Below are 12,517 nucleotides of genomic sequence, written 5' to 3'. Positions count from 1 at the left end.
GGGGGGTACAGTTCCAGTGGATTTTTATATAATGGGGGGGGAAAAAAAGAATTCTGCCCCGGGCGCCCATAACTCTGGTTACGCCACTGCTTATATATATGTTTATAAAAACAAAATCATACATCAATACAGATATGTACAAATCCCAGGAGCTCCATGTGCTCCTCACAAATGACAGCTGCCTCCTAACTTTTGAATTTTTCTCTGGTGTAATCTTGGAGCTGGAAAAGTATCTGTGCTTGTACCGAGTATGGTATTTGGTATTTGTGCACCCCTAGTTTTCATACAATATTTCACATATAAATGTTAAAGCAATCAGCGTGATGTCAACCATCGCATCTCTAGGTGATCATTTTCTATAAACATTGCTTATGTACATAGTTTGTAATTTAAAAAACATTATATGGGGGCAGCCATATTTACAGTAGTATTAGGCTCCATACACACAGGAGCGGCTGGCCGAATACACGCCGAGCCACTCTGAACAGAAAAAACAACGCACTTTAATGTGCATTGTTCAGACTTTTGCGGCGGCCGTGCGGTACAGAACCGCGTGGCGTGCTAAATAGTACATATACGTTTTTTATTTTTACGGATTCCACACATTTGCGCCTATTATATAAACAAGCGGAATCCGTGCGGGTGAAAGATTGTAACGTTTGCGCTGCTGCGCAGTCTTTCGCATGGAGACCCATGTGGGAAACGCAAACATTATATGTGAATGAAGCCTTAAACTCTCATCCTCTTTTCAATATTGAATCCAGATCAAGCACATATACATTGCTCAGCAAAGTATTTATTTACATTTTGGTCCGTACACTTAGTAATCATGTTTCAGGACAGCTGGCTCCAACTCTCTCAGCTCAGCTGTCCTGAAATTCCTGCCCAATTCAAGATCAAAGGGAGATCACAGTCTCCAGCCACTGTCTATCTACTAGCAAGGAGAAGAGAGTAGGGAGCGGGGAGAAGAGGAATGGCTTGTCTTGCTGTTCCTGTGTATTTGTGCAAACACACACAGCTTACTAGCACACACAAGGGTGGCTCCATAGGACCCTGCAAGGCAGAGGAGCCACCCTAAAACAGGATATCAGGGCCAGTGCTCAGGAGACCAGCTGATTCTACAGGAAACTAAAACTTTTAAACATCAAGGAGCAGCATCCATTGTGAGTGATTGAAATAGCTTGAAAAACATTTGACTTTAATGTCACTTTAAGTATTACATACTCAGGTTTTGCTCCTTGCTTTGCAGTGTTATAAAGTGACTGTGCTTTACTATTCCTTAACACAGTAAAGGTCTATGAGTCAGTCGAGTCACACTAGTATTCCCAGTGGGGGGTATCTTACAATATTATTTAGATGTAGTGCAGGGACCAGCCTGATTGGATAGCGATTGATATCTGTGCGTAGCGTAGTGTTCTTTCAAGGTTTTTGTTCATAAACGTACATGAGCTTTTTTGGGGGTCGGAGTTGAGCATTTTGACCCCAATAGATTTCAATTAAATCACCTGAAAAACACCCATAATGTGCATTTTTTCCTAGTAACCAGCTTTTCAATGGCTTAGAATAATGATTTATAGAAACATTTTCAAATTTGAATCATGCACAAAAATGCCTGTACAGCCACCCAAAAAAAGCCTGAAAAATGACCGAAGACATTCATATATTATTGGGACCCAAGAGACCCCGCACAATGTAACAAAATGACTTCCTCCAGTGATGTGTTCTCTAAAAGCATGTTTCAATGATTGTACTACAGTTTCTCCTATTGATCCCTTTCAATCTCAGTCCTCAGTCCCCTCCGCAGCGAATCCTTAGCCGAGTGTAAGAAATCTAATATTTCTAAAGGTGCCCATACACCTTACGATTATTGGACGATAATCGTATGCGATCGACTTTTCGAACGACAATCGTACGTGTGAATAGAGTGCCCGAACCGACATTACTGTACAATCGTACGACTTTTGACGGTCAAGCATGTTTGAAAACTTTGCTCGATCGTACGATTGTCATAAGGTTGCTGGCGTTTCCGTCCGTCAAAAGTCGTACGATCTACACTGCGCATGCGCAAAAGAAAATACAACAAATCAATTACTGCATTTCGTCCAGGTGCTTCTCGTTAATTACGGCTAAATTAATCTTGCGATCATCAGGGCAGGATGGGGCTGTCGTACGAAAATCGTACGACTATTTGATCATCGGACGAAAAGTTTCGTCCGATAATCGTAAGGTGTATGGGCACCTTAATACAGAGACTCCAGCGATGTCTTAACTTGTGTGACCTTTCCAGTCCTGTACACACCGCTGCAGAAAATCAAGTAGTTTGGCGGAATCAGATGCATTCACATTGTTGATAATAACTCCGAAATTGCTCTCAGCTGTAAAATCTCATCTTATGCTATAAAGCTGCACAAAATACATAGCAATGTACAAAGTCTATTAAATATGATATGCAGCCGCAAAAACATTTAGCTATTGCACAGTTTATGTAGAAGCTTCACACGGCTTGCTTTTATTGTATGGAAGGTCATTGTGGAAGAAGAATCATACTGCTCAGCAGTGGCGGAACAATCGCCATATCGACCCAGGCGGCCGCTATGGGGCCTGGGGCACAGGGGGGCCCGGCCAGGACATCCCCTGATGCCGTGCAGGCTGTCTGGGTCGCTATGGTATCTCAGGCTGCTGTGAGGAGGAACGTCCCGCTGTTCAGGTCACTGACAACCTCACAGGCGCTGCTGAGTCAGTGACAGCCAGCAGCTGCGGAGGAGGAGGAGGAGGCAGGGCCCGGCGTCGGCAGCGAAGGAGGCAGGGTCTGCCTGCAACTGTGGAGGAGGCGGACAGTAGATTGGGGCTGACAGGTAAGAGGTCTGCAGGGGTGTGACCAGTAGCGTAACAATAGCCATAGCTACCCAGGCGGCCGCTATGGGGCCCGGGCACAGGGGGGCCCGGCCAGGACACCCCCCTGATGCCGTGCGGGCCGCCTGGGTCCGAACGCACCGCTGTTCAGGTCACCGTGATCTGTGCAGCGCTGCGTTCTTCTCCACAGCCACTGCTGAGGTTAACTATAAAATCACAGGGCCCCATACAAAATTTTGCTATGGGGCCCTGTGATTTCTAGTTACGCCCCTGGGTGTGACCTGCCCATCTGAGACCCTGCAGAGCCCACCATAGATAGTTTATGGTGGGCTCTACAGGGTCACTCTTAGGTGGGCTGTTTGGGACATCAGGTGGGCTCTGCAAGTGGGCGTAACTAGATTTCTAGTTACGCCCCTGCTGCTCAGTACAGTAAATTAGCGAATAGAGATGAGCAGAGTGATTTAGGTGAAACAGAGTTCTCTGCAAAATGGCAGAAATGTAAAATAAAAAGAGCGAACCTTTACCCCATTTCACTAAAAATCACATCAGCTCTGCATGCCGATATGAAATCATCTTACATGTATTAGTTGAAGAACAACTCTAAGCAAAGTTTGTATTAACCTTTGCACTGCTGCTACACCACACTGCAAGGGTTAACTGCTCATTTTCGTCTAGGGGCTAAAATAGAAAGTTATACTCACCGGAACTTTGGAGCCGGCCGGCTGTCACAGCACTCCCTCCAGCCTGTCTCCTCCTCTGGTGCAGCGATAGCATGTCCCTTGTCCAATACACAGTATATTGGATGCGCTGACTCTACAATCCTTAGTCCACTGCAGTGGAGGAGGAGGCAGCCATTCTGAGGATCGGGTGAGTATAACTTTTTAATAGTTTTATTTTAGTCCCTAGACCAAAACCAGCACTTAATTAACCCTTGCAGTATAGGATAGCTCAACTGCAAGAGTTAATACAAATTTTTCCCGGAGTTCTGCTTTAAATAAACATTTGTATGCTTTTACTTACTGTTTTTCCACTTCCTCTTTAAGTGAGGCACTGGCAGGGCCGGTGCTGCCACTAGGCAAACCCGGCAGCCACCTAGGGCGTACTGCTGCCTAGAGTGCAGTCTAGACCACTCACCCCCCTCCATGGTGCCACCCCATCTATTTCAAATTGCAAAAGCCAATGGCAGGCTGGCTATTGCACCCACTCAATGAGCAGAGGAGCGGAACTGAGAGACAACTTTTTCTCTCAGGTCCGCTCCTCTGCTCAGTGGGTGGGGTTTTAATAGCCAGTCTGCTATTGTCTATTTCAAATAAAATAGCCAATATCAGTCTGGCTATTGCTCCCGGCTGCTTACATCCACCTGTCACATGCAGAAGCTAGCCGACAGGAGAATGGAGCCACGCGGGGGGAGGGATTGGGGGTTGCACTGCAGGAGGGGGGATGGGGGGGTGCAAGTAGCTGGTCTTGCCTAGGGTTCCTAATAGTCTAGCACCAGCCCTGGGCACTGGTGATGTAGCCATGGCCTCACAGATGTATCCTGGGAAAGGGACATCATCAGTGCCTTCCAAGGAAATCTCATCTGTAAACTTCTTGGAGGATTTTGGAGGGAAAGGCATTTTTCGCCCAGAGATGATGTTCACTGTCACATGTTTCAGGAGGCAAACCCAGAGTTCCAAGAAGTAAAGGGAGATATATTCATCTGCCCTCAGTGAATATGTAACAGTGAGAAGAATGGGGAGGAAAGAAAAAAAATAAGGTATGCAAGGAATACAAATCCTGCAATTATCTAGATTGTACAAATTCCCACGGGCAGGGCCCTCCTTACCATATTTTCATGACTTGTATTGTGATTGTAATGTCTTCCTTATATTGTAAAGCGCTGTGCAAACTGCTGGCGCTATATAAATCCTCTATAATAATAATAATAATCTATAAGTACCTGTTTGTAAATTGTCATTTCTAAACATTTCTAAAGATACCTTTGTTGTCATTTTTAAGATAAGGGCGACGTTCTTCTGTCTTCTCCGTTGTCCACTGGCCATGAACTCAGCTAGACATTTGTAACTATTTTATGTAAATACAATGACCCGGAGGTCAAGGCATGTAAATAAAGGCAAAGTCTAGGGGAAACCCCTTAAAATGTTTTCCTTTTAAAAATAAATTGTGTCACTACCATAAAATTGTCTTTTGAAATTTGGTCACATGACCTGCTTCTAAAAAAAAGGAAGAGGAATGATGCAGAGCAGTGGCGTAACAATGCACAGAGGGGCACAGATGCCGTGCGGACCGCCTGGGTCGCTATGGGAACCTCTGCTGGTGGCTTTCACTGGCGGCTGAAGACGAACACGCCGCTGTTCAGAGCACTGACAGTAATCTGTGCAACAGCACGTTCCTCTCCACAGAGTCAATGAGAGCCAGCAGCGGCGGTGGCGCAGGCTGGACCCGGTAGTGGAGGAGGAGGCAGGGCCCGTGTTCGGCAGCAGGGGAGGGGGCGGGGCCCGGTGACGAAGGAGGCGGGCCTGGCGACAGAGGAGGCGGAGCCCATCAGTGACCGTGGAGGAAGAGGAGGCGGACAGGTAAGGAGTGCGACCAACCCACCTGAGGGTGACTCTGCAGAGCCCACCATAGAGAGTCTAGAGGTGGGTTCTCGAAGGGGCTCTGCAAGGGGTATAACTAGAAATCATGGGGCCCCATACAAAATTTTGCTATGGGGCCCTGTGATTTCTAGTTACACCCCTGATGCAGAGGCACCAGTTCAGGGGTGGGCAACTCCAGTCCTCCAGCTGTGCTTTAACTACAAATCCCTCCATGCCTCTGGGAGTCATGCCTGTGACTGTCAAAGTCTTGCAATGTCTCATGGGACTTTTAGTTCCACAACAGCTGGAATGCTGGAGTTGCCCACCCCTGCTCTAGTTGGTAACTTGTGATGTACTGGGGATGTTCTAGCTGGTAAGGTGTTGATGTCACTAAAGGCTTCCATCTGGAGTGTATACTCTATACTGCCACGCTGGTAGGGCTCATGTACACAGGCATATAACATGCCGAGTTCAGATTTGTAGCGTGTACAGTTTTTTTATGGATCTGAGCACAGCAGTATTGCATGCAATAGGCCAGGGATAGCCAAACTCCAGCCCTCCAGCTGTGGTGAACCTACAAATCCCATGATGCATCTCTCTCCGGGAGTCATGTCTGTGGCTGTGAGAATCTTGCAATGCCTCATGGGATTTGGAGTTCCACCGCAGCTGGAGGGCCGGAGTTTGGCCACATCTTCCTTGTCTTTGCTAATAGAGTTTTTTGTCATGAGTACCATTTCTAACTATGATCATATGAAGAAATATATATATTGCATGTATAGAGTATTGATGAATTATCGATCACACTGTCATACCATCTTAGAACTGTGCTGCAATCAGTTCAGGTGGCCAGCAATGCTCCTCTGGTGCCCTGAATGCTTATCCAATTGTAGCTGATAGCTGTCCCATTACTCTATATCAGTGGTAGGTAACCCCGGCACTCCAGCTGTTGGGAAACCACAAATCCCATGATGCCCCTGGCTCTGGCAAGTATTCCTGTAGCTGTCAGAGTTTTGCAATGCCTCATGGGACTTGTAGTTCCACAACAGCTGGAGTCCCGAGGTTGCCCTCCCCTGCTCTTTACACTTCCATGTGTTCCACGTTGTTAAACAGGAAGGCGTTGCTAATGAAAAGCATATTAAAATCACAAACCTCATCTTCGGTAGAAAATACGCCGTACGGCAAATTCCGGATAGGAAAATCGCAATCCGCTTCTACGGGGATGAAAGACATTGCAGCGAGACGGTCACAAAGACTCCCAAAACTTCAATGATCTACAAACATTGCATCTCACTCCAGATGTGTCACATCAAAGCCTCAGCTTCCTTCTCTCCATCCAATCCGCATCAGAGGAGCTCCTCCACCCCTGACACTCCACTAATCAAATCCAGGGTCAGCATGACTCAGCCCATTCCTGCGAGCAAAGTGCACACACTATACCACCCGAAATTCGAGCACTCGTTCTTGCTGCTGTGCATTCTAAAGGAACATCTGAAGTCCCAAATACAATACAATATACATTATTAATGATGTAAGATAGAAGAAAATAGAGTGTGTGTAGAGTAACAGAGTGAAAGTGACTCGGTTGCTTCCAAAAAATAATAAAGAAGTGCCAGTAAAAGATAAAACGGAGCTCCTGACAGATATCGAAGACGCAAATGAATGCAGCTCTGTCATTATTAAGGCGTAAAGTAGTATTAAACTCTCAGGCTAGGTTCAAACCTGAGCGATACCCAGGATGCGCATCCTGTGACCGTGCGATCGTGTGCTAGTGCACACAGCGGATGGGTGTGGCCCCATTGATTTCAATGGGCTTACATCCGCGCAGCAATCGCTAAAAAAAAGTAAAAGTACCTTTTTTTGGGATACATGACGCGCTGCTTTTTAGTATTGTTAAATTGCATGGGCAGAATTGCAACAGGAAATCGCGCGATCTGCCCGGCATGACTGGGATGCAGTGGCCCGAGGCGTCCATACAAAATTTTGCTATGGGGCACTGTGATTTCTAGTTACGCTCCTGCTGGGATGCCATTAGAAAATATTGGCACCGCCAACGCGATCAGCTGTGGTGGGTGACTCTGTGATCGCCCGGCAATCCACGCTTTTTTTGCACGATTGCCGCACGGATCGTTAAGGTGTGAGACTAGCCCCAAAGTTATTTTTTTTAATAATGAATCCAGATCAAACAAATAAACATTGCCCAGAAAAGTATTTCTTTACATTTTTTGCCCAAGAACTACAGTCGTCATGTTTCCAGACAGCTCAAACTCTCTTAGCTCCACTTCTCTCAACTTACTGTCCAGTGTAAGATTTTAGCACACACAAGGGTGGCTCCATAGGACCCTGCATGGAAAAGGAGCCACACAAAATACCAGGGCAAGTGCTCAGGGGACCAGCTGATTCTGCAGGAAGCTTAAACTTTTAAACATCAAGCAGCAGCATCCATTGTAAGTGATTTCATCAGCATTTAAAATAGCTTAAAAACCTTAAAGGCTCATTCAGACGGACATGCACGCCCATGCAGCGTGCACACCCATCAAAAGACCCAATCTCAGAAGGGACAGGTGCTGCGTGTAATTGAGCACAGCAGCCTGTTTTTCCCTATCGGAGGATGAGGCTGCGCAATTACTGTACATGCAGTCACACACACCCAATCCTGCACATCTGTGCGGGTCCAGGTGTCCGCACTTGGACACGCACTGCCTGCGATGTGCAAGTACGGGTGAGTGTGTGACAACATGTAATTGCGAGCAGCCGTGTCCTCCCACATAGGGGTCTATTTATAAACAATTCACAGAGCCATTTGCCCTGCAAATCTCGGTGCAAATGTATATTTTCCTTTCAGGTCGAACGTAATGTTATACCAAATTACGGCCACCAGATGGAGCTGAGAAGCAGAGGAAATAAGATTTTTTTTTCTATGCTCCTCGTCTCCATCTGGTGGCCATTATGAGTATTACATCGGAACTGAGAAGAAAATATACTAAGAATGTTCATTCATTTATTTATTTATAGAGCGCCGACAATTTACGCAGCACTTTACATAGTTGCACATTCACATCAGTCCCTGCCCTCAAGGAGCTTACAATCTAAGGTCCCTATCTCACATGCATACATATGAGGGCCAATTTAGACAGGAGAAAATTAACCTACCAGCATGTCTTTGGAGTGTGGGAGCAAACCGGAGTACCCGGAGAAAACCCACACAAGCACAGGGAGAACATGCAAACCCCTTGTCAATAATGACCTGGCTGGGATTCGAACCAGGGACACCACTGGTGACCCCGTAATATAAATGAGAGTATCCAAATGTTATCACATGTAATGTATTTTAAAACGCCACTGTGCTGTCCTTGTTGGTCTATTGGCACAGAACTAATGTTCATAGAGTTTCAGAGAGCAAATGGCCCTGCAAATAGTTTATAAATAGACTCCTATCCCTATGTGTATGATTAGTAATGGGTAGATAAAAGAGGTGAATAGACGACTAGTCAAAATACAATGATTTCAAACATTACACTAAGTACAACAACTTAGAACTGAAACTTCTCATGCACATTATTGGATGTTTGAAGAAAACACAGGTTTACTTTATTCACAGTTTAGTAAATCTGCCCCAAACTATGCCATCCATGCAAACACAGGTCTGTCCAAATACAACAGTGGTAATCAGTACAGCAGCTTGTAACTGGAAGGACAGGAGCCATCTTCACGCCTGGCCATTGGTTGCTCAGGTCTGAGCGCTGTCATTTGGGGAAGGTCACATGCATACCTTGCTGGGAAGGGGGGAGCTTCCAGGAAATATTATTACTTTAACTTTACCCTGATTGGCCAGGTGACAGTGTTTCTTATAACAGGAAAAAAATAAGTTTGTATTTCCTTCTCATTATATGCTGACAATGCAGGATCCACACAGCTGCCTCTCTAGAACCAGAGCCAGCTGTGCCCACTCCCTCCCATCTGTCCCTCCAATGTGTGCTGGAGGAAAAGAGAAGGAAGGGGAGAATCCCTGCAGACTGACAGTCACTGACAAGAATTGGGAAGAGTATATTTTACTCTCCCAATACTTCTCCTTTAATAACCATTTCCTTCTAGCTAAATTGTTCTGTGTTGACAGAATCTTTAACAAAAAAAAATGTTTTTAATCATTATTTGGTAGGAGGGAAGACATCTACTGGCTGATTTCATAATGATATATTCCAGTCTTATTCTATATAAGAAGTTCAGCCAGTATTTTGTTTATAATAACCACTTAAAAATCAAAATCAAGAACAAATGATTTTATGTACAACCGTTTTTTTCATTGTTTTAGGAAAAAAAAGTTTTCTTATAGTGAATAAGGTGAATATTGTGCACTTATTCTGGGGGGAAAATATATATATATAATGTTACTAATATTATTAACTCATATGTGAAGCAATCATGAGATTAGAGAAATATATAGTCTTCTATTGACATAACCTCTGCATAAAAATGCACATTTTCCTCTGACATCATCACTTTATTATACAATGGGTATGCAGCAAGGGAAGTAAACGTGCAATCAGACCTGCAGCATGTATACTTGGGCTGACAATACTATAATACATGCAGAGGATCAATATGAAGGGTCTCATTTATCATTTCCAGGAGTCAAGTAATTGAAGCAAGTAATATTTCAGCACGTGGTAAGATTTGTTCAAGTAACTTGTAATTAACATACCACGAAAACTGAGACTTTAAAAGTTAGGTTTACCTTTCAGACTATAATATGTTTCATGTTGAAACTATATTCATGGTCAGATCGCAATATCCACCCCCCCTCCTTACGCACCAACTTACCTGAATCTTGGAGTCCCCCGCAGGCTTATGTTACTTTCTGAATTTGACAAGGATCTGTGAATTGAGAATCTACAAGTCCTATCAGCCACCACAGCAGAGGCACATCACCACACTTTTAGTCCATTCATTCTTCCTTCCATCCATGTTAGTGAATGCCCATACAGAGGAGTCTGCAGGAGCCAGAGCACTGTACCCATCCAACAAATAATAATAATAAATACACATTTTTTTATGAAGAAGTCTGCATTTATTATTATTATTCATTATTTTTAAAGGTGGAATTTGCCTTTAACAGCACAACATGGAATTTCTAAAATAATTTACATATTCAAATCTCTTTGCTGTGACTTCTCATCTGAACAATCTTTTGAGTGAGGCTCCCACTAAAAAAAATCTCATCTCTTCCCAAATTTCTGATAGCTTGTATGATATAAAAAATATGCTGCAATACTGCCAACTGTGTTCCCGCAAGCATTCCAACAGTGTAATAGTTCATATATATTTTTAAACATTGCTGTCGATCATCTGTAAATCACAGATATTCATGAACTTGCTCTGTAATGTTTATACATTAACGATCAGAAATAGTTTCTTGGAAACGCCATTCACTGCTAATTGTTCCTCTTCACAGAGTTCACAATGTCCACATTTCTTAATATGTTTCATTTTCCCTATTGTAGACCATTCTGCGCCTAGTGACCCTTTGTTTCCTTTGCATGTACTTGCAGACCTCTACAGTAATCTTACAGTCATTAGACTTCCAGTTTATTCACCGTGGTTTTTATTTTCTAATTAGTGTATTAGTTGTATTACAAAGTGATTTACAACTGCAAGATGTCAAACATATTTTGCAGATCGTTTTAAATCAGAGGATCACCATCAACCAATCACTGAACTCCTTGAATTCTGTGTAAATAATACTAGGAGTTTTGTGAATGTGTGAGGGGGAGGGCAAACAGCACTGAGCCTTCACTGTTAAAGAGGAGGCAGTTAGAGGAGTAGGATTGAGAGAGTGAAATGTACTCTTCCCAATACTGAGAGCTGATGCCAGCACCATAGATCATGACTAGTGACGGTACGAATTTTAGAACATGGAAAAAGTTCAAACTCGAACTTAGAACTCAGTGAAAGTCTATGGGACCAGAACTCTGAATATCAAATGTCCCCATTTTGAAGACTTGTATGCACGTTTTTGGACATAAAAAGTGTATGGGGATTCGGGTACTGCCCTGGGGAACATCTATCAATACAAAAAACACTTTTTTTAAAAATACAGTTTTTAAAGGAGCAGACCAGTGATTTTAACATTGCTTAAAGTGAAACAATAAAAATGGAAAATTCCTTTAAATATGGTGCCTGGGGGGTCCCCTTAAACTGCCTGTAAAGTGGTGCATCTGTATGATGTATAGAACCTGCTGCAGCAAAACTGACATTTATAAAAGAAGAAAAAAAAATGTGCGGTTCATCCTCCCAAACAATACCAGACCCTTTAGGTCTGGTAGGAAGGTTAGGAGGGACCCCCGTTTATATAAAAAAAAAAAAAGCGTGGGGTTTCCCCCAAAAGCCGTACCAGAACATTTAGGTCTGGTCGGCATTTTAGAAGGAACCCCAAGTTACAATTTTTGAGAAAAAAAATGTGTGGGGGTCCCCCCTAAGCCATACCAGACCCTTAAGGTCTGGTAGGAATTTTAAGGAGGAACCCCAATCCCAAAAATGGGGGGGGGGAAGCTGTGGGGGTTCCCCCTTAAATTCCCAATCAGACCCTTGATCCGAGCACAGGCCTGGCAGGGCAGGAAAGAGGGGAATGAGCAAGCAGAGCCTCCTCCCTGCTATACCAGGCCACTTGCCCTCGGCACTGGCAGGATGCTTTTCCAGGGTCACCCCCTGGAAAAGCACCTCGTCCCCGTACTGATGGGGACAAGAGCCTCTTCCCCATAAGTCCTAGGGCATTGGTTTTGGGGGTGCGGGCAAAGGAGCTTATTCACATCAGGGTACTCCTTTAATAAAGGGGCACCCAGATGCGGCCCCCCCTTGTGAATCAGTAAAGGGTAATTGTACCCCTCCCCATTCACTAAAGGGTTAAAATAAATTGTAAATAAAACCAGACTTTTGAAAAAATCCTTTAATTGGAGAGAAAAAAAAACAAGACATGTTTTTGACAAGTCTTTTATTTAAAATAAATAAAAAAAATGGATCCACCAACGTAATCCTAAGGTCAATCACGACATCCAGCATTGTCCATGACGATGACACGATGAAAAAAAAAATAC

General features: G+C 44.1%; 1 protein-coding gene across 1 annotated transcript in view; it reads right to left on the bottom strand.

Annotated features, from left to right (window-relative positions):
- Positions 1-6,768, bottom strand: part of FAH (fumarylacetoacetate hydrolase) — a 30,984-nt gene extending 24,216 nt beyond the window's left edge. The window contains exon 1 of the mRNA XM_018561363.1: positions 6,579-6,768. Coding sequence (XP_018416865.1) covers positions 6,579-6,659 — 81 coding nt within the window. The 5' untranslated portion in view covers positions 6,660-6,768. The remainder of the gene's footprint in view (positions 1-6,578) is intronic.
- Between the last annotated feature and the right edge of the window lie 5,749 nt (positions 6,769-12,517).

This window comes from Nanorana parkeri, unplaced genomic scaffold (assembly GCF_000935625.1).
Source record: "Nanorana parkeri isolate BGI_ZX_2015 unplaced genomic scaffold, ASM93562v1 scaffold519, whole genome shotgun sequence".
NCBI lineage: Eukaryota > Metazoa > Chordata > Amphibia > Anura > Dicroglossidae > Nanorana > Nanorana parkeri.
This window is presented reverse-complemented; position numbering and strand designations above follow the sequence as displayed.